The sequence below is a fragment of the Salvia miltiorrhiza genome, chromosome 7 (genome assembly GCF_028751815.1).
Source record: "Salvia miltiorrhiza cultivar Shanhuang (shh) chromosome 7, IMPLAD_Smil_shh, whole genome shotgun sequence".
NCBI classification, from domain to species: domain Eukaryota; kingdom Viridiplantae; phylum Streptophyta; class Magnoliopsida; order Lamiales; family Lamiaceae; genus Salvia; species Salvia miltiorrhiza.
In genome coordinates this window covers 15704583-15727463 of record NC_080393.1, presented here as the reverse complement: position 1 = coordinate 15727463, position 22881 = coordinate 15704583, and the positions used below count along the sequence as shown (strand labels likewise).

The window sequence follows — 22881 nt, the reverse complement described above, 5'->3', positions numbered from 1 at the left end:
AGATTTTCTCAAAATAGATATATTTTAGATGCATATAGTTTCACACAAAGATGCATAAAGTTTTCACATGAAATGCATAACTTTGAACAGAAAAATGCATTTAATTTTTCCAATTTTGGTATTTTCACCACCCCACCCCATACCACCCCCCAATCCAGCCCACACCACCCCCCAACCCTCCCCATTACCACCCCCAAAAATAGGCATGTTTCACATGCATATAAAATCAAACAAAAATGCATAAAGTTTTCACATAAAAATGCATTAAATTATACAAAAAATGCATTTCATTTTAATAAATCTGGTAGTTTCGCCACCCCACCCCACCCCTGCCCCTGCCCCCCCCACCCCACCCACCCCCCCACCCCCACCCCCAAAAATTTTTTTTTTTTTTTTCAAAAACTGATTTTCTGATTGCTGGCCGACCCCCACCCCCACCCCCCCACCCCCCCCCCAAAAAAAATTTTTATTTTTATTTTTTTCAAAACTGATTTTCAAAAAAAAAAAATTTTTTGGGGGGGGGGGTGGGGGGGTGGGTGGGGGGGTCAGTGGTCAGAAAATCAGTTTTTGAGAAAATAAAAAATAAAAATAAAAAAATTTTTTTGGGGGGGTGGGGGGGTGGGTGGGTGGGGGGTAGGGGTGGGTCAGTGGTCAGAAAATCAGTTTTTAAAAAAAATAAAAATTTTTTTTTTTTTTGGCGGGGTGGGGGGTGGGGGGTAGGGGGTGGGTGGGGTGGGGTTCAGGGGTGTGGGGGGTGGGGTTGGGGTGGGGTGAAATCTTATGCATTTTTATATGAAACTTTATGCATTTTTATATGAAAGTTCATGCATTCTCGTATGAAACTTTATGCATCTAAAATATACCTATTTTGAGAAAATTTATTTATTTTTTTTTTAAATTTCGAAAATTACATTCCAATTTTACCCCTGCCAGATTTTGCCTTGAAATGCTTTGCCACGTGTCACCATCTTGATGCGCCACATATCATAAATGTGTGGTCTAGATTTGGATCTACGGATCTATTATAAGCATAGGGATCCACCGGAACCCAACCCTATATATATATATATATATGTAGGGATCTTTGACCGGATAAAAATGAATGTTGGAGTTTTTTACTTGTTACTTACCGCGTCGATATCTTATCATAGTATATCTTATGAAAATTAGCATGAGTAATTTAGTTGGTGTAAATATCAACCAACCTGATATTATTTAATTCAGGAGTATTTCCCAAACCATTATAAATATTGTTTCTATTGCTTTATTACTTACAAGGTTGATATTCTATCATAGAACATCATATAAAAATCAGTATGACTATGCAGCGGCGGAAAAACAAAAGCAAAAACTCGCCGCTGCTGCTGCCACCCCTTACCCACTCAAACCCGCCGACCACCCTCGCGCCGGACGGCCTGGACCTTCCCTCGCTGTCACTCCGCAAGCTGCTCGGCCGCCCCCAGTCCCCAGCAGCAGCAGCCAACCCTCGCCGCCTCGCCAACGGCCAACGGCCCGGACTCCGACTCGCGCCTATTCCCAGACCCCCACTCCCCAGCAGCACAGCTTTTCCGGTGACCCCGCGACCACCCCTTGCCGCCTCGTCAACGGCCGCCTCCGCAGCAGATCGGCGCCTTTCCTCCGCCATCCACCAGATCGGTTATCTCCCAGCAGAGCTCCGCCGCCATCCACCAGATCGGCTTCCAGCAGATCTGCAGCCGTGCAGATTTGAGGCAGCAGCAGATCGGCGCCACTCCTCCGCCACCCAGCAGATCGATCGGCGCCGCTTCTCCGCCACCCAGCAGTCCGGTTGCCAGCAGACCTCCGACGCTTTGGAGACAGAGTCGTAGCTGCAGTCGCAGCCACCGGAGCCGCCGACGCAGCGTGCAATTCTCCCAGCAGACATCTCACCTCTGCGCAAGATCGGTCAACGCCGGTAGTCACGACGCTATGCTCTGAATCTGAATCTCGCCTACCAGCCACCTATCTCAACGCCTGCAGTCTCTCTCGGCCGATTCCTCCCGCTCTGACCGGCGTCATCTGCTGTCACTGTACCCAAGTTCCGACGCCAATGTAAGCTATCTTGTAACGGTTGAAAGCTCTGTTGTTGTGCCGTCCATCATCCTTATCGTAGTCTCTTCTCTACTATGAAAATGGCGTATGGATTGGAGTTTGGGATTTGGATTTCACAACAATTCGAATAGAGGCAGTTTACGGATTCTTCTTCTTCAAACTTATTTTCCTTGGATATGAATGATTACTGGAATGGATATTTCCAATTGTGGATTACCTTGAAACTGACCAGTGGCTGTTGAGTTGAATTAATTGTGGAGTAACTTGAAGTTGCTTGGTTGAGAGTTTTTTCCTATTTAATTGACCGGAGAACATGAGTCGCCAGGAGGTTTGGAGGGTGGTGAGGAGAAGGGGGCACGAGAGGACCAGAGCAGAAGGCAATGAGGTGTATCAACGGAGCAATAACTTTCATAGACAGCCGAAGACTTGGAGGACTGGTGCTGGTCGATCCACTGGAGAGGTTAAACCACAGAGAGTCACCTTCTTCTTCAACAACATCCCCGAACATTGCAGCTTTGATTTCTTAAGAAGGAAGTTTGGTGCTGTCCGCGTTCCGACTGACATTTTCTGTCCCAATAAGAGAGATAAAAAAGGGAAGCCTTTCGGCTTTGTCCGATTCGAAGGTGTCGAGGATACGGAAGGTTTGCTTGAACAGTTGAACCAACTTTGGATTGGAAGCTACAAAATTAGATTTTTTAAACCAAGGTTTGAGAGGGTGGTGAGGGATGAGGAAAAAAAGGGGTTCGACGCCAAAAGAGATATTGGAAAGAAATCGGACTACTTCCATTTTTTGGATTCTGCAAAGAAGAAGCCGGGAGTTTCCTTTAAAGAAGTTCTCACTGGAGTCTCTGAAGGAGAACCCAGCACAAGAGAAAAGCTACAATTCAAAACTTCGGAGGAGGATTCAAAGTGGCTTGAAGGAACATTCACAGGTTTCATCAAAGATGATTTCTCCTGGGATGAAATCAAAGAAGAAATCAATAGCGAATGTGCCGGGAAACTGAAAGTTTCGACGATGGGGGGAAGTTTGGTGCTCATCCGAAGTATTTGCGAACTGCCAACACAAGAAGTTCTCACGGAGTTAGATGAATGGAGTGACTTCTGGTTTCTTTGGAAGAGGAAATGGAACTTCGTGGATGTTCACCAGCAGCGATCTATTTGGACGAAATGGATTGGGATCCCGCTTCATGCATGGAACTCTCGTTTCTTTGATTCGGTGACGGCAAAATTTGGGCGGGTTTTGAAAATTCACGAACTCACGAAAGAAAGAGAGAAATTGGACGAAGCTTTGATCCAAATCTCTACAGGTCTCAAATCCATTGAGCAAGTAGTGGAGTGCTGCATTGATGGAGCTAGTTTCACACTTCGCATTGAAGAAATTCAGGATAACCCACTCTCGTCCTTGTTCGGAGAACCGGATTTAGACGAGTCGGAATCGGAATCGGATCCAGGATGGTCGGATGGAGTGGAATCCATGGATCAGGCTAACGCTACCATTGGAATGATGGATGGCATCGGTGTGGAAGATGGAGACGTTTCGGTTCTCCAAGAATTGAACTCTTCGATTCCTTCGCAAGACGTCTCAGTTCTCCAAGAATTGAACTCTCCGATTCCTTCGCAACAAACCGTTGCAGATACGTCAGTCGAGGTTACCAATCATGAGGAGAAAACATTGGGAGGCTCGAGACTGCTTTTGAATGCGATTGCTGCCGCAGTTTTAAGCCAGTCTTCTTGCAGGGCCGAGCAGGCCACTCTTTGCGAGGTACCTATTTCCTTGCCCACGGTTCCTGCTGTGAGAGAAAAGAGAGAAAAGGAACCCATTCTTCTACAAGGGGGTATTGATGATCTGGAAGATAATAGTGAGAGTCTCGACGTGAATGTTTTTGTAGAAGAAAACAACCATTCTGAGGGAGTGTCTACGACCGAAAAGGATGATTCTTCGGGCTCCCAAGTAGGGGAAGCTAGGCTGCCTTCCAACAACAAAAGGGCTGATCACCGATGCACAAAAGGAAAAAAAGGTAAAGGGAAAAAGAAGAATAGAGCGAGGGAGAAGGAAAATTGGGGGCGTTTCATCTCTGAAATAGAACCACTAAATGGGAGAGAGGAGGAGGCCGCAGAGGAGGAAGACATTGGGGAGAGACAAAAAGGGTTGCTTTTGACAGAGAAGGGGGGAATTTCAGGTCACAAAATCTGGGACTTTGGGAAGAAGTTAGGTCTTTCAAGTCAGACTGAAGAAGAGGTGATTGTGCGCCAAATCGAGATGCAAGGTAACATCCTTTCCTTCAATAATGCTGGGAGTCAGATGAATTGTCCATGAATTTACTGTCATACAACATTAGGGGCTTGGGGAGTATTGCGAAACAGCGAGATGTTATGGAACTTGTAAGAGGGCATAAGATTGATATTTGTTGTTTACAAGAGACAAAAATGGAGACTTTTAGTGATGTTTTTGGTAATTCTTGGTGGGGGTTTAATAACACAGATAAGGCAATCAGGAACTCTGAGGGGAGAGCTGGGGGAATTGTGTGTTTATGGAATAGGGAGGTGTTCGAAGCATCTAGTTCTTGGGATTTACCGGGGGCCGTGGTTGTTAACGGTAGGTACAAGAAGGACGGTCTATTGTGTTGCATTATCAATGTTTATGCGCCAACTGAATCAAAGGAAAAGAGGATTCTCTGGGATGCAATTGGTTCTATTGTTGAACAGAATGCGGATCGAAGTGTGTGTATTTTGGGAGATTTTAACGCAGTCAGGAGAAGAGAAGAGAGGGTGGGCAGCGGGGAGACGTTTCGAGCGTCGGATGCGAGGTTTTTCGAGGATTTTATTAGGGGGAACGATCTGAAGGAAATTCATACACAAGGTCGAAAGTACACTTGGTACAAGCCCAATGGCAAATGCAAGAGCAAGATCGATCGTTTCCTTGTTAACGAAACTTGGATGCTTACTTGGGAAGGAAGTTCTGCACGCGGTCTTCAGCGTTCGATCTCGGATCACTGCCCAATTGTTCTCACTACTAGAACAGAGGATTGGGGACCAAGACCTTTTAGGTTCCTAAATGCTTGGACGAATCACCCGGAGTTTGAAGATGTTGTAAAGAAAGTGTGGACGGGGACTGACTGTCAGGGATGGAGCTTTTTCGTGGTTAAGGAGAAATTGAAGAAACTTCGCGAGGCTTTAAAAGTTTGGAATCGTACATCCTTTGGTGAGATTGATTCTAAAATTCACGAATTAAAGAAGGAGTTACAACAGAAAGATGAGCTTGACGAGCAGAGTTGTTTAGGCGAAGTGGATGTTATCAGGAGAAATGAGCTCCAAGCTCTCATTTCCCTTCAGATGAAGCATAAGCAGATGACTTTACAACAGAAGGCTAAACTGAAATGGCTTAAGGAGGGAGATGTGAATTCTGGCTTCTTCCATAAGGCGATTAAAGGGAGGCGGTTGAAGAATGACATAGGCGGACTGATCTTTGATAACTCATGGATCTCCAAACCGGAAGAGGTAAAAGCTAGGGTGAGAAATCATTTTGAAACCTTTTTCAAGCGGAAAGATAGACAGATGCCTGTTATTCCCATTGACTTTGTGAGAAGGAAAATCTCTGATGAGGAGAGAAATTGGCTTATTAGAGGTTTCGAACCCGAAGAAGTTAAAGAAGCGGTCTGGAGCTGCTCTGGCGATAAGAGTCCAGGACCTGATGGCTTTAACTTTTCATTCTGGAGATCGGCTTGGCATGTGGTTAAGGAGGATATCCTCCAGGTCTTGAAGGACTTCCACGCGAACGGTAAAATTCCTAAAGGAGGTAATGCTTCTTTCATCGTTTTAATACCGAAGAAAGAAGGGGCTGATTCGTTGAACGAATTTCGTCCAATCTCGCTCATTACCAGCTTGTATAAAATCATTGCAAAGATCTTGGCGGGGAGACTGACGAAGGTGAATCATCTCTGATAATCAAAGCGCTTTCGTTAAAGGGCGGTTCATTCTCGATGGGGCGGTCATTTTGAATGAAGTTGTTGTTGAGTCAAAAAAGAAGCGACGAAGCCGGATATTCTTTAAGATTGACTTTGCCAAAGCTTTCGACTCAGTTCAATGGGATTTTTTGGATACTTTGCTGGATAGAATGAACTTCGATGGGATTTGGAGGAAATGGATTCAAGGGTGTCTACAGTCAGCCACGGCAAGTGTCCTTGTTAACGGGTCATCAACGGGAGATTTCAAAATGGAGAGAGGCTTGAGACAGGGTGACCCGATGTCTCCCTTCTTATTCCTCATTGTTGCAGAAGGATTGAATGCGCTTGTTGAGAGAGCAGTGGAACGACAGTTATTGTTTCCTGTTAAGATTGGTAAGGATGAAGTGCCGATTACACACCTCCAGTACGCGGATGACACCATCTTTATTTTAGAGGCTGATGAGCGTAATGTGGAATCACTGATAAGTCTGTTGCTTCTCTTTCATTTTGTCTCGGGTCTTGCTGTCAACTTCGCGAAGAGCAGCCTGATGACGGTAGGAGTGAATGTGTTAGTCGAGAGGACATGGGCTTCGTTTCTCCATTGCAAGATTGGTTACTTCCCGTGTCTTTACTTGGGAACCAAAATTGGAGGCCGAAGCAATGGTGTTAGCGAGTGGAAGTTCTTGGTGGATAAAGTCTCAAACAAAATTGCAAGCTGGAGAAAAAGACCTCTCTCGTTGGCAGGGAGGATCACTCTTGTCAAAGCGGTGCTTCAATCTATTCCGGTATATCAACTGGCCTACGCTTTCATTCCCAAGACGGTGCTCAAGAACCTCAATTCCTTGTTCTCCAGATTTCTGTGGGGTGGAGACTCTCAGTCGAGAAGAATCACCTGGTTTAAATGGAGCTCCTTGTGTTCCAATAAGAAAACAGGAGGTCTTGGGTTTCGGGATGTGGAATTGTTTAATCATGTTCTGTTAATTAAATGGCTTTGGAGATTTTTGGTGGATGGGGGAGCTTTGTGGGCGAGAGTGATCAAATCGATTTATGGGGAACTTGTCTGGGGCGAAGAGGGGGATTGTTCGATGGTGGGAAGAAGTGGGCAGTTGGGGTGGTGGGCGAAAATTGTGGAGAAAGGGGGAGGAAGAGACGATAGATGGTTCATTGATCACCTTCAACACAGTCTCGGGGATGGGATGAATACAATGTTCTGGGAGGACGTGTGGGCTGTTAACAAACCTCTCAAGTTCTCTTTCCCGAGATTGTATAACTTGTGCTCGAATAAGAAAGCCCTTGTCGGAGAGAGTGGGTTTTGGGAAGGAGAAGAGTGGGTGTGGTCGGTGAATTGGAGGAGGGATTTGAGGGAAAGAGAGAATGGACAGGTGGAGGAACTTTTGAGACTTGTTGCTGCTTTTGTCCCTTCTACAGGTTTAACTGATGGATGGAGTTGGAGGGCAACTACGGACGGTAAATTCTCAACAAAGTCGGCTTATGATTTGGTGGCGGCTTCCAGAGAGGCGCAACAAACTCAACCGGCTGAGATGGCTATGGTTTGGGAGGCTCCAACATCGCACAAAGCCAAGGTGACAGCGTGGAGATGTCTTAGAAATCGTTTGGCTACATGTTACAACTTAAGAAGACGACAAATTCAAATTAGCTGGGAAGAGAGAGGATGCAACGCCTGCGTCGCTGGAGAGGAGACGACGGAACATCTGTTTCTTCATTGCCCGAAAGCTGCGGCGGTGTGGGACCAAATCTTCCAATGGTTACACATCAAAACGGCAAATCCTAGAGGTACTCTCCATCATTACACTTCCTTCATCTCTGCTGCCAAAAAGAAGAAAGGAAGAAGATTGCTAAATGCGTTATGGGTGGGAACGGTTTGGACACTATGGGAAAAAAGAAACGAGAGTCGTTTTCAAGGAAAGATTTGGGATATTGAGAGACTTGTTTTACAGATCAAGGGTAGACTTTGGAGTTGGAATGAGGTCTATAAAGTTTTGGAGTTGAGAATCCATTTCACCATGTGGTGCTCAAAGGGTTTCAATCTTTGCTTCTTGTTTTGATTGGCATCCCTGGTGCCTTGCTTTTTATCTTAATAAAATTTTAATTTTACCGATCAAAAAAAAGTATGACTATGCAGCAGGCGAAAACAAGACCTGGTCTCCTTCTTGGACCCGATAATCCTTGTCTTAGGGGCTGAACCTACACGGGGTTCGAGGACATTAGCCCCTGAGCTAAAAAAATTAAGTAGTCAATTGATTCAGTTATTTTTTATTAAAAAAATAAGTATAATAGTAAAAAAATAAATATTTTTTTGTAAATTAAATAATTTCAATACATTACAAATAATTTAACAAGATACTTAATAAGCTAGTCATGTACTCATGGATTAAAAACATTGTAAAAAAATTTCATTATTAATTCTTGAGAAAATATCCTTCTCAATGTAGACGACTAAATTGTTATTCATCAACTAATTTTTCATACGATTTTACAAATCACTATTGACAATCTTCATTGCATAAAATGCTCACTAAATAGAAGCAGTGGTTATGGATAAAATTAAATCAATATCAACTCAATCATTCGATAAATTAACTGAAAAATTAAATGATTGTCACTTTTTACCATTTCTTGAGCAAGACTTTTCAAATTGCTAAGAGCATCCGCAATGGGGTTCCTTGATAGCCTACTTGATAGTGGTTGTGTTATTGAGTAGGTAGTGCTGCATTGGGGTTCCTTGATAGCCTACTTGATTTTTTTAGTTTTTAAAGAGGAGAGAGAAATTTTTAAAGAGGAGAAGAGAATTAAAAAAAAAAAAAATTGCACTCGAGCATACTCGATAACTCGAGTAGCACTCACTTGCAACGGCTACTCGAGTGCAATACTCGAGTTCGAGTAAGCTATCGAGGATAGCGTTACTCATGCTCTAATGGTAGAAAATCAAGGATCATCCACAAATGCTATGGAAATATAAAGTTGTTGTGGAAAATATAAACAATTATATGTTACAAAGTGCATAGTAATAATAAAATTACAGAACTATTGTAAAAAAAATATAAATAGTCACATATCAAGAAGTCTTCAAATACAAAGTACCACAATGCATGAATTGATCAATCTCGAATTGAGTGAAATAATTTCTTAGATTAAAGCATGTCATGCATTTAAATACACCCGTTTTAACTTTGGAAAAATAATTATTCAGCTCTTCTATAGTTAAATCAACACGTAAATTTTTTAATACTACATGTTATTGATTTATTTATAAAAAATGAAAAATTGGGGTTAGATTTAAGCCCACGCGAGCCTGTGTGTGGCTCTGCCACCGGTAGGGATGTCAATTTAACTCGAAATCCGTGGGCTGACCTGATTAATCCGCCATCCGATAGGGTTGGGGTTGAATATTTTCAACTCGATAAAAGTTACAATCCGATTAGTCCGTAATCGAATAGGCCGGCACCCGATAGGGTCGGCCCGACTAACCAGATGGGCTAGCCCGAAACCCGAATACTCAATATTAAATATTTAGATATAAAAATAAAAAAATGACAAAATATTATAAAGTCTCATCATTTCACTTTTATGTATTTTTGAGATGCTTTGATTCTATGAATTCAAACTATTGTTAGATATTTTATTGTTTTTTCGTTAACAAAGTTGAACATTTTATTGTTATCAACTTATTTTATATGTTATGTAATCTTGATGTTTTTTTCAATATCTTATATTTTTGCATTTCATGCTTGCTATATAATTTATATCTTTGATTTCTATGTATATTTTATACATTAGATCATTAAAAATAACAAAATATAAATGATTATTTTATTTTTACGCATTTAAGCCGACTAGCCCGATGGGCTAGCCCGAAACCACCCGAACGTTTAGGGTTAGGTTTGAAAATTTATAACCCGACAAAATCCTCAGCCCGATTAGCCCGCACCCGTTTAACCCGAAACCCGATAGGACTGGCCCGATTGACATCCCTAGCCACCGGCCAAATCAACTTGACCTTGCATTAAAATGTGCATAAGTTTGACAAAATGATTTTCTAATAAATATCTATTTAACGAAGTTTTCGGTAAGCTTAAATGACAACAAAGCGCATTTCAATTGGTAAGACGCTTCGTCTATAATCAATAAGTCAGATGTTCAAATTATTACAAAGAGTAACGAAGAATCATTATTAATATATTCTTAAAAAAGAAGAAAAAAACTTATAGCTGCTAACTTTTGTGTTGTAGTTATTTTTTTAAAAAAATTATAATATTAAATAAAGAAATTAAATAACTGCGACACAGACTCACAGGGGACTCGAACCCAAAACTTTTGACCCTAGACATTAACTAAGCTTCACTCTAATCATTTTGAGAGCTTTTTTAGAACTTAACGGTGACCCTGTTAAGTTTATCTAGGGCTGTCGATCGGTTCGGGTTCGGTTATCCGTACCCGATTTTCGGTTATCCGAACCCGAAATTGTCATATTTCACTAACCGTTCTCGAACCAGTTTTAGCTGTTCGGTTACCCAATAACCGCTTCGGTTACCCGATTCGGTTATTTGGATATCCGAAATACCCATTTAAAAAATTAAATTTAAATAATTTGCTAGATAGAAGATTTGAACCTTAGTCTCTAAAAAATAAACAAAGCAACTTATCCTCTAGACTAAAGCTCATTCTTATACTTTAAATATATCATAATTTTATTTTAGCTAAAAATCGATTTTTAAATAAATAAATAAATGAATTAATAATTAAAATACATATAATATAATATTAAATAATTTTCGATTATTTCGGTTAACCCGTTTCGGTTATTGGGTTAACCGATACCCGAATTTTTTCTAAAAATGATACCCGAAACCGAACCGATAACCAAAAAATTCGATTATTGGATACCCAAACCCGAGAATTTCGGTTCAGTTAACGGATTATCCAAAATCCGATAACCAATTAGACAGCCCTAAGTTTATCCATCAGTGGAATGAGAAATTATTATTAATATTCTTTAAAAAAAAAAAAAAGAAAACTAAGTTGGTCACCAACTTTCGCACCACGTATGTCAGTGTACACTACAAGATTGCAGTTATCCTCATTACATCTTTATCAAGAAAAAATGGGGTGATATGTTGGACGATGAAGCTTCTTTGGATGTGGACGACCTTTTAGATTTTTGATCTCTTGAGGTTGTCTTTCGTCTATTTTTGTTTTGTTTTTTCTCGGCTCATTTGTGATCCGGCTCCTTATTTGCGTCTGTGCTCACATGGGCCCTATTTCTTACTTCCTTTTCTAATAAATTTTCTGTTTCAGCACCTTCATTACATCTTTATCTTAGGTTCTTGTATTTATCCTTGGGATGTTAGGATAAAAATAAGGCGTGACGTATATCCAACAGAAAATGACACAATGATATGATTTTGTTTTCTAAAATATCATTTAAAATATAGATCTTCGGAACTCATAAACATTTAGGGATCGGTGATTTGGGGCAAATGGCTTGATAATTTATTAATATTATATACTCCCTCCGTCCCACCATTTTAGTTCCTTATTCCATTTTGAGATGTCCCAAAAAGATAGTCCACTTTTCTAATTAATACTATATAAAAATATTGTTTTACTAAATTAACCTTATTTAATGCTTCACTTAAATGTGAAAATGATGTGTGAAAATAATAAATAAGGGTATAAAAGATAAAAATATAAAAATTAAATGCATTTTCTTAATATGTGTGAAAAATGAGAGGGGACTAAAATGGTGGGACGGAGGGAGTATAATTTAGGTAGGAAATTGGTTAAGAGAAGATTAATATTTGATCAATTTTTAAGTACTAAAAATATTTAATTTAGTGAAATTAAATGGCATAGAATCAATCTACATTTCGAGTAGATGATAATAGTATATTTATTTACTCAAAATTGATTTTCGGTGAATAAAAAATAATTTATTAAAGTTGGGTACTTGAAATATGGAGTTATGTGAAATTGATAAACATTAAAGAGATATTAATGTTTATCCCACATTGATTTGTGAATAATAATTAATTTAATAGTATATAAGTTATTTTGTAATTTTCTCTTTCTTTATTCTATATTCTTTATTCAATTTGTTTCATTGTAATTCTGATTTTCTACATTTTTTGTTTCAGTAATCGTCTCATACACTTTTACACTTAAAAATTAAGCTTCTTAATATCCGTGCCCAAAAGAAAGATGACTATTGGACCACGGCGAAGCGAGTATATATATTATGTATTTAAAAAAATTAATTAAAGCAAGGATATGTTGTTCCTTTTAACTGGTGTGTGAGACTCATTGATCTCATTGCAGCACAACGGCTAGTAAACAGCAATTTAAAGCAGCGACCTAATTCTTTCTCAAAAAAAAAAAAAAAAAAAAAAAGCAGCGACCTAATTCAGTCTAATTTTTTTTTTTTCAAAGTAGCAACGGCTAATGAGTGTATATGTTTTGAAACAATAAAAGGAATGCTTCGGTAGGTCCTTTGTATTTAGATTAGAAGAAAAGACTACTTTTCCTCCTCTCGTTTTATTTTATAGGGAATATATAAAGAATTTTGAATTAAACATTGTGTCGCTTAGGCACAATTATTATTTGTTGCTTTAAAGTTCAAATGCGTCTAATTGTGTAAATCCGTTATCCAGCTTCTGATATTGTAAAATCACGAAAACCCAATAAAATATTAAAATGATAACTTACATTTTTTTAATTTTTTCTTCTTGAAATGATTATAGAAAACTTTCTTGAAAGTTCGAAATTGATTTTTAGACAATCTGTGAATGGATCTTTCATAATCCAAACGTTATTGGGGTCTTTCTTTTTGAAATTCAATGCAGATGATAGATTTTATGATTTAACTTCATAACTTTTTAGTTATACTATGATAGGTATTAGAAACGCCAATTAGTGATATGATTATGATGAGCTGTACATAAGTGGCATTCAATGATTACAATGTTAGGGATAATATCCAGACTGACATTACCAACCCTGGAAAAACAGCAAACCATGTTACAACTATATTTGACTTTTCGATCTTATTTTTATTTTTATTTTTTGTTGCAATTTTTTTAAGGTTAAGGCAAGATGAGAAGGAACCTGCACCTCCGATGTCGGTACCTAACAATATTAATATAGGTATTTCGGCGGTTATTATAGCATCATGCATTGCTCGCCCAAATGCATGAATCAATTCCTTGATACTACATTCCTTACAAAATTAAGATCTGAAAATTTGATTTTTAAATATAATTTACTTCTCTATGTGATTTACATGCTATCCCACGAAAAATAAAATTTCTCGAGAATGCATATTCCACCTCTCGTTTAATTTATTTGTCACTCTAATATTTTCAATCTTATCTATCTTTATCCATTATCCACCAAACTAAACGCAATTCATTATGTATTTTTGTATTAGCTTCAAAGTAGTGAAAAGAGTAAGGGGCAAAACATGAATATGAAATAGCACAGCAAATTTAGAAGGCAGAAGAGGGCAGGGCTGGTATATGAAAATCGAGAGGTATATACACAACTCACCATTGGAAACCAACAAGTGTGTCCGATTTCCCCAAACACCGGTAAAAAGAATGATGTAAATACGACACCCCGCTGCGTTAAATAGAAATATCCTCAACACTTCAACCTATACAAAAAATATATAGACTCCAACTCCCATTCATTCACCCACTCTCTCTCAAGCAGTTCCCCGGCAAGAGAAACTTGAACTGCTCCGCATTCTCCAAGAGATAAGCAGGAAGATGCACAGCTGAGTACGAGTGCGGGACCGGCCCCATCTTCCCGATTATCTCCTTGAAAGTGTACTCCTCCGGCAGCATATCAAACAGATCCGCACCTTTACAGATTACTCTCTGGACCCTCTTTGGGTTCAAGAAATGAGAGAACCTCACCCGATCAACATGACTGTATGCCTTCATCTTGAATATGAACTCTTTGATGCGCCGGAAGCAGAAGCTACAATGCCACCCTGCGTCAGCCAAGATTTCATCAGACTGTCGATAGTGAGCATATCTCGTCTTCCCAGCCTCATACACGTGGATTGAAGCTCTCCAGCTATTGTTGTCCACAAGAAACTCAAACGAGTACAGATAGTTCCTCAAACGAAGATGGAGGATCGGAGGGATCCCATCGCACCACCTCAACAGGTTAATCGTGTGCCTACTTGGTATCTCATCAACATCCGACATTATTAACAAGTCATCATCCTGAATACCAGCTTGTTTCAGGAGATAATCCAGTGCAAGTCTCTGATACGCTTCCTCAATAAACGGATTCTCCCCTTTCTTGAATCTCCCAGGAACTTGACCATATGTTAGACGTGGCTCAAGAAACTTGAACTCATCTCGGAATCCAGCAAACACAAATGGCTTCGGCAGGCCAGTAAAGGTTGAGTTCGACTCCAGGAGGACAAACTCTGAGACGTAAGGGTACAACTCGTTCCATCTTATCTTAAGGATGTCAAGCTCATTGCTGAACAACACGGCATCAAAAACACGCCTAGGATACTCACGGATTCCCCAACCATGAAGCTTACACAGATTCTCCATTGACACGTTCTCGTGATAATAGTGAGGGATTTCGTGGAAGGGCTTAGGCGGAGATTCCCACAACGGTCGCAAGAAGTACGTGATCTTCTGGCCGTGCACGTATATGAAAAACAGAGATGTCGGGATCAACATGAATAGGAAGAGATAAGCTTTAACATCCAACCCGCGCAGAAAGCATTTTAATCTTGTTATGCTCAAGCTCTTGCCTGAATCCTGCTTGTTGAGAATACCAGACACATTAAACTCATCAAAGATTAGCACACATTTTGCAATGGCTACAACTAATTCCCAAATAAAGAACACGAATAATATAACAAATTCGGGTTTACAAACACACAAGAACCCAATTCGACGCATAAGAAGCTAGATTGAACACAAGCCAACACCCAGTACAAAATATTCAGAAACCCCTCCCCCAAAAAATGCGAACCAAGGGTAGGGGGGAAAACCCCTAAAAAGAAAAGGGAAAAACAAAAACAAAAAAAATTATAGGGTGTAGAATCTGAAATATCACAGTTTTCTTGCCCCATAAAACCTATAGGAATACAAAATTGATTTATCCCATATGCTAAGAGTATTAATGGATTGTTATAAATATTATTCAAAAGAAGATTTCCAAGTTTTCCTTTCTTAAAATTCAAATTTTGAGCTTCTCAGCTCCATGGACTTTACAGATGTTATTTCAAAACAAAATAGAACAACAATAACACCTGCCACACAAAAGCAGAATCTAATTACCTAAAATTCCCAATCAGGGCAGCAAATAAAGTAGGATGAAGCAAGAAGAAGAGAAATATACCTCATCACATACATCATCAGACTTCTTGGAACAATAATTAGATCCCCCTTCCGCCATCGTATATACTTTCTCACAAAACCTCGTTACACTACACATATCCCTCTCTCTAACTGTGTAATCTCAAGATCCGCAAATGTACGCTTACAAGAATCCAATTACAGCCGAAATGAAGATCTGCCCATAAATTCAAAATCTTGAGCAGAAAAAGGGGAGCAAAGTGCAAACAGCCCTAACTCTGTTCCCAGAAACCCCAAATGACGAAAATTAAAAAAAGAAAAAGGGAATTATTGAAAGTTACGAGAGAATTAAATAGAGCAGAGAGCAGAAGGGATCGCCGCAGACTGCAGTTGTAAAGATTAAAACGAAGGAAGCCGTTTTCTCGTCGTCTACCCCACGTCTGCTGGCCGTTTATAAATCTTAGCGAGTTGGGAATATTTGGGGTTCAATTTACGCACAAGCCCATTCAATGTTTTCGATCTTGGAAAGTGGAAAAGGGTATTCTTGACATTTCAATGCAGGCTTGCTTGGTCCCTGTTTAACGCGTCGATTGACCTGCTCAAGAAATCAATCTTCTGTTTATCTTTCAAAAAAGCAACCTTGTGTTATGGCGTGTGCTTTGTGGAGTGATTTAATTAGGTCATACAATTGGAATCCAGATTGAAGGAATCACAGAGTCCTCACCTCGTGGACTCATCCAAGTTGCTTTAATGGATAATTCAAATTCAAATATAATTAATTTGAATATCTGTTTTATAATATTATGTATGCATTAATTCGAGCTGATTTCAACTAGAAGGGTAGTCGGTAGCTTAACAATTTGGGAACAGTTGACAACGTTTTCGATTAGAATCCAAATCACGATCTCATATAAAATCATTGGTAAACAATTTGATGTCATATTTAAAAATATTTTTATTTTCTAGAAAAATGAAAAGAAAAAAAGAGAATCATTTTTTGAAGCAAAAAGAAGAAGAAGAGAATCATTACTCATTAGGCTTGTTGAAAGTGCTCAACTTGACCCGAAAATTGAAGTTGGACTCTGTAAATGTTAACTATATTTTCTTCTGTAGGCCCAAGAATTTTGAAATATTGTAATGGGCCTAGTCTGGTTGGTGCAACCTCAGCTAACCCAGAAAAGCAAGATCCGAGATGGGCTCAGGCTTGGGAAAAAGTAGCTCAAATATATTGGGTTGGCCCGAACCTGACCTGGGGTTTAAATCTGTTTTGAGTCTTGACACCTCCACCTTGAGATTATAGAGTTGTTATGTACCCCTCGTTCTAACTATTCTCTCCGTTCATAATATCGTTTCTACATTATGGATGACACGAGTTTTAAAAAAATAATAAATAATAATTATTAATAATAAATATTAATGTAAGTGGAGTTTGGATCCACTATAAATATATGGAGAGAAATAAAATATTATGTGAACCCTACTACTATAAATGGAAGTAGAAATGATATTGTGGATGGACCAAAATAGCAAAAGTGGAAACGATATTGTGGACGGAAGAAGTCTTATTTTCCTCCGTCCCGACTATCTTGATTCGTATTTTTTTTAGCCGACCCAACTATCTTAACACATTTTTTTATAACAAAAGTTTTTCTCTTTATTCACCTTTTCATTTTTTTATTTACCACATTAAATACTATTTTTTTAAATTTCGTGCCCAAAAATTTTATCTCAAAATAATTGAAACAGAGGAAATACAAATTTACATACACCGTATTTCTTAAATCTCTTATTCTTTATTTATCTATCTATCTATAATATGATAAGAAAATAGATCTCTTTATTCTTTCTCCTATGTAACATTATATAATCTCTTCCTTCTCATTTTTCTCAAATCTCCAACATCTTTATTTTTATAGCATTTTCCATCCAACATTGTTTCCCAACGAAACTCCACTCTTGAAACAACCAATATAAATTTCATTTACTATTGAGATCTTCAAAAAAACCTATATAAATTCCATTTATTATTGAGATCCTTAAAAAACCTAAATAAATCACAATTATTTTGCACCATCAATTTAAATTGGCCAAACAAATAATTATACTATGCGCAAATTTGGGACATGAATAGATAGTAACCTAAATAAATATTTAAAATCAATTATTTTTTTCTCATCCCTCAATTAATTAACACCACCAATTTAATGTGATCAATTAATTATTTAGTTGACTACACAAACAGATATATTTTAAATCGAGAAATTTATCTGGGGAGTTTAATTTAGATAAAGCGATATAAACAAATCAAAATTTGAAGCGAATTTAATACTTCATCCGTCCACGAAAGAACTTCCTATCTTTCCTTTTTTGGACGTCCACAAAAGAACTTCCTACCTATTTTTGGACTATACCCCACCACTTATAATCCACTTTTCACTTTTCACAACTCTCAATATTAATTATAACACATTTTCACCACTCCCAATACACTTAACTACCTTTTATTCACTCTCAATACACTCAACAATATTTTTTCTTAAAACCTGTGCCACTCCCTCCTAGGAAGTTCTTTCATGGACGGAGGGAGTATCACTCTATTAGGTTTATATTAACAAAATATTTACATATTCAAATCAGTATTTGATCGGTTACATGCTAGTTCAATTATTAAAGTATTCTCATTATTATATTTGACATTTCTATTTTTTTTATATTGGGTTATGTACCAAATCCCCCTATTGATCGCGTACAGTCGTACAGGACCCCATAGTCAGGGTTAGAGTTGTTTACTACCTCAACGTGGTAAAATCGCACCAAATTCCCCGCCCCTTTTAACGGACACTAACGTCGTTAGAATCAATCTATCCCTCACCTCGTTTCATCTCATCTGTCGTTCTCCCCTCTCTCTATCCAAATCTCCGGTGACTACCTGGCCACCCTTTTCTCTCTCTCTCTCCAAATCTCCGATGACTACCTGGCCACCCTCCACCACCGCGCCTCATCCACCATCTGTTCGACCAGCACGACTACCTGGCTTCCCTCTTCTACCGCCAAAGAATCCACCTAACTTCTCATCAGCACCATCACCTCCTTCCCCCTCTCGCTCCCGCCGCCATCCGCCGCAGCCTCCACCAACAGCTATCACTGAGGCCGGGTCTTCGTCTGCTGCAAAACCCTCATCTACCCCTCTTTGAGACCCATTCCACCGCCTCTGTTTCCTCTCTCTCTCTTCTTCCCCCACTCGTCCGGGAGCTCCTCGTTGTAGCCACCGCCGATGAGGAGATCTGAAGCTAATTTCAAAGGATCTGAAGCCTTTTTATTCGAATTAAATCTGATTTTTGTGTAGATCTAAAGCTAATTTTGGAGGATGAGTAGATTCTATAGTTAATTTGGTTGTCGATTTTCTGAATCTCGCACAGATTTCGTGTTTTTCCCACTAAATAATTGGCTGGTTCAATTGGCTGTATAATTAATTCTAACCCACTAAATATTGCGCACTACCTAATGGATTAAAACAATTAATGACGATAAACACGGAGAATCACAGATACAAGCATAAAACAAAGTATAAGAACAAATTAGATCTCACAGAATAATCTTGCTAGTGCTTCCCTAATCGTTGCTGGAATAAAAGAAATTAGCTAGAACGCATAAAATAAATAAATAAATAAATAATTGCGATATATAAAGAAGAAAAGAAAAACTTGAATAAATTGTTGAAGTTCACGCCTCCAGTTGCTCTCCGTTCTAAGTTGGCGTGAATCTAAAACATAAGTATTTATATAAGAGTTGTAAATTAAATCTAAAACCTAATTAAGCAATAAAATAACAAGAATAATGACCTAAGCCTAAAGTCAACGTTTAGGCCCACTAAAGAATAAAAAACAACCCACTAAAAGCCAAAAGGAGTAGCAGCTCATTAATCTTCTCGTCAATCTCCGATTCTGGTCGCCCTCAGACGGTATGGGCACACTGCTCAGCGTCACACGTCATCAGCTCTTTCTTCACTCGCTTTAGGACCTTAAAACTCTTCCAAAAATGAACCTTTTCCTCCACAACCTATCAAAAATCATTAGGAATATTAATTACTTCCACAATTAACTTCAAAAGATAATAATAAGTAGGAACTATGCATTAAAAATCCACCAAAAACAATCAAAATATGCGTATAAAATACGCCCAATCAATCTTCTCTTGAATTTCTGGAATTTCTAGAAAATCTTCTCGTTCATTTCTAAAATTTTGGAAAATCTTCTCTGCAATTTCTGAATTTTATGCGGCGACCTTTGGGCTGGCGGTGGTCACCTGTCGTCGGAGAAGAAGGGGAGAGACGAGGCGGACGGTGGTGGACACTCTCTGGAATTGAGAGAGAGAAGGCGAGCTGGAGCCCATCATAATTAAAAATTAAAAAAATATATTTTTTTCTGACAGCGTTAGCGTCCGTTAAAAGGCGTGGGGGGGAGGGGATTCGGTGCAATTTTGTCATGTTGAGGTAGTAAACAACTATAACCCTGACTATAGGGTCCTGTACTCGATAGGGACGCCATCGATAGGGGGAATTTTTTTATATTTCACTTTATAGTTTATACCTTCTTAAAATTCTTGATGGCAAGCTCATTAATATGGAATCACAACTTTAAGAAAAGGAAGACTGTGATGAACCACTCATCTACAATCAGAGGGGTTTAGAGGGTGTTTAGCTAAGCTTATTTTAAAGAGTTTTATAAGCTCTTGGAGCTTATAAGATGTTTCAAGAGCTTAGAAGATTTAGTTTCTTAAGAGCTTATAAGTTGTCAAAGTGTTTGGGTAATTAATTGAGCTTATAAGCTATAGAGAGAATTTTTAGTTAGTGAGAGAAAAATTTTGTTAGAGAGAAAAAATCAAAGAAAAATGAAATTAGAATGATATATGATGAAAATAAAAAATTATAGTTGAATTATTTTTGTAAAATGAGTGTTGCTTATAAAAAAGGAAAAAATAAGTTGGGTTAGAGGAACTTATAAGCTATTAGAGCTTAATTTTACAGCTTATAAGCTCTTTAGAAGCTTATTTTGCCAAACACTTTAAATGAGTTAGGAATTTATAAACTAAGTCAAACACCCTATCGGTTGAGAAAGAGAAAGAAATAAACTTAATTACTCTTTAAGATTTTAATGATTTTTTGAAGAGAATAATCAAAGGATACCTTTGAGATTGTACCAATATCAAATATATACTCAAGTAGATGGCCATCAATTCAGAAAGAGCAACGTGCAAATTTGACTACTTTACAAGTAGATGCAAGCCAAATTTGCTATCGCAGAAAAATATTGTTGATACAAAGTGGTGGCCAAGAAGAGAAACATAATAAATTAAGATGAGATATTTATGAAACTTAAGAACTTGAAGGGATCTCTTCTAACGGCTCAATACACATTGACCAACTATAATGTTAGTAATTAAACAACTCTATACATATTCATAGATATTGGTTCTCAAAAAAACAAAATCAAAAAGCTATATATCATCCTAAACTCATAAAAAATCATACAGTTGAAGGATCGATAATCTAAAGATGCTAATTGATTACTAACCACTAAATTGTAACAATTTGATTGTAACAGTTGTCCAAAGCAATATGTGAGTCACCTGGCTACAATGATGATGGAACATGTAGGGATGACTAGGTAAAACAATTCATTTTTTTTCTTAAAACACATTGGTATTACTAGTAATATTCCTTCTCTGTACAAAAGCAGAATGTCATAATTCTACTAGCCAAATCATTTTATTGATTATGTTAATTACGACATGGTAATCTCTGAGTATATATTTTGGGAAGACTTGAGAAGTGTGAGGCAAAGTAATATACCTGTTTAGCATCCTAATTCTGTTTGAAGAAGAAAGGATTAGGTTAGGGGTGGCCAATCCATCAAGGGCATGAAGCTTATTTTGGTATTATTTGTGATATAAGACTTGTATTCATATCCTCTGAAATCAATGCCCCTTTTTCAAAAAAGAAATCAATTTTAGTCCTTCATTTAATATTCTTCAGCCCTAATCCCACCAACTCTCTCATCAAATTAATTACACAAAAGACATTATATAGAGATTCAATGCCGTTTTATATTTCATATTCTAGTAATTAGAGGAGGTAAAGTTCTAAAATTAGTTTTACAGCCTCAATTCTCTGATTAATCTCCTTTTAACTTGTGTTCTCCAAATATCCAGCCCCGACATATACATATATGATAATCTGTCATCTGAAACTGTTAAAGAGCAGCAGCATACAAATTATAAAGCGGGAGTTTAAACAGCTTAATGTTTAGGACCAAAGTGGCAAATCTAGCTACTGCAAATTCGCGTTCTTTAATATTTTATCATATGCATAACTTGATTTAAAGTAAAAAAAACTTGAGAATTATTTTTATTCTTTGGGATTTCCCCTTTTTGAGTTATATTTAAAATGAGAACTCGGCTTATATTTTCTTGTAATTTCTCAAGCCATCTCAAGCGGTGGGCCAAGTTTTTGTAATAAGTAGTTTTATGGTCAAATTAAGAATTGGGCTCACATTTGTGGACTTGGATGAATAACTTGAGGTATAAAATTTTGTAAAGCTAAGATACACCACAAAATTTAAAATAAAATGACTACTTTTTTAGTATATAATAAATACTAAAATTCTTTCAATTTTTTTTTTGCATAAAATGATAATATTATATAGTAGTATTATTTTTAATATAAGTTAGATCAAATAAATAAATATATAAAATATTTTCTGCTGTAAGAGTGCAGATTTTGTAGTACTCTATTCTAATAGAGAATCTGCTGTGAAATGGAGCAATTAAACCATTGACGTATGGAGAAGAACGAGCATTCTTAATTATGTCATCATTGAATTTTGTAAATTCGGGCGATGTTTGTGGCGAAGCGAAGCCTATAGATAGTTTGTAATATCTGATAAATTAATCTATATAATTCGTTAGTTATTTTGAAATGTTTGTATTCTCCTCATCCTTGTAGTTGTTATCTCTACTCTGAATTCATAATTAAGCATTTGGAAAGAGACCTAACCTAGAAGTGGGGGCTCTATATAATTGACACCTTGAGACCACAAGAACATGGAAGTTGGGGTCGCATCGCACGTGCGGCTCAGATTGTTGTGTCAACGTTTGGTGTTCCCTTACCAACTGCCCCTTTAATTCTTTTTCACTTGACGAAATCAAATGCTTCCAACACCACGGTATGGCCTCGCCTCGCTCACACACCCTAAATTCATTACTGCCTTCAATGTTTTGTTGCTTTCTACAATTTTTGTCCTAAACCAACCATGCAACATTCAACAAACCACACATTTGGGGTCTCTCTTTCTTTTTTTGGGCTGTTTTTTTTTTTTTTTTTTTTTTTTTGTAGTTGTAGTGCCTCCTACTAAGCTCAATGATTAAACTATCAAAGCTTGGTGAGGGAATAAAAGAAATTCTAGTGTAGCATGCAAGTTCTTGTATAGCCTTTTTCGGCATAGTTAGCTAGAATTAGATTA

The 22881-nt window shown here is 38.0% G+C and overlaps 2 protein-coding genes across 2 annotated transcripts; one reads left to right on the top strand and one right to left on the bottom strand.

The window, feature by feature from the left end:
• The first annotated feature begins 4497 nt into the window (after positions 1-4497).
• LOC130993882 (uncharacterized) lies at positions 4498-8475 on the top strand. Its single transcript, XM_057918918.1, has 4 exons — positions 4498-5866; positions 6036-6957; positions 7012-7442; positions 8468-8475. Exons 1-4 carry the CDS (start codon positions 4498-4500, stop codon positions 8473-8475), a joined length of 2730 nt encoding a protein of 909 aa, XP_057774901.1.
• A 5040-nt stretch (positions 8476-13515) lies between these two features.
• On the bottom strand, positions 13516-16078 carry LOC130995507 (uncharacterized). Its single transcript, XM_057920811.1, has 2 exons — positions 15405-16078; positions 13516-14818 (listed from the first exon to the last, which is right to left on the bottom strand). The coding sequence occupies exons 1-2, from the start codon at positions 15498-15500 to the stop codon at positions 13721-13723; spliced, it is 1194 nt and encodes a 397-aa protein (XP_057776794.1). The 5' UTR covers positions 15501-16078; the 3' UTR covers positions 13516-13720.
• Positions 16079-22881: the final 6803 nt, after the last annotated feature.

Bases quoted from the DNA above. Each gene is read 5' to 3' on its own strand.
- LOC130993882 (XM_057918918.1), top strand. From the start codon at position 4,498: ATGGAGACTTTTAGTGATGTTTTTGGTAATTCTTGGTGGGGGTTTAAT. The intron at 5,867-6,035 runs GTAATGCTTCTT...CTTTCGTTAAAG, and splicing joins CGGTAAAATTCCTAAAGGAG to GGCGGTTCATTCTCGATGGG. The intron at 6,958-7,011 runs GTTTCGGGATGT...ATGGCTTTGGAG, and splicing joins AAGAAAACAGGAGGTCTTGG to ATTTTTGGTGGATGGGGGAG.
- LOC130995507 (XM_057920811.1), bottom strand. From the start codon at position 15,500: ATGTGTAGTGTAACGAGGTTTTGTGAGAAAGTATATACGATGGCGGAA. The intron at 14,819-15,404 runs GTATATTTCTCT...CTCAACAAGCAG, and splicing joins CTGATGATGTATGTGATGAG to GATTCAGGCAAGAGCTTGAG.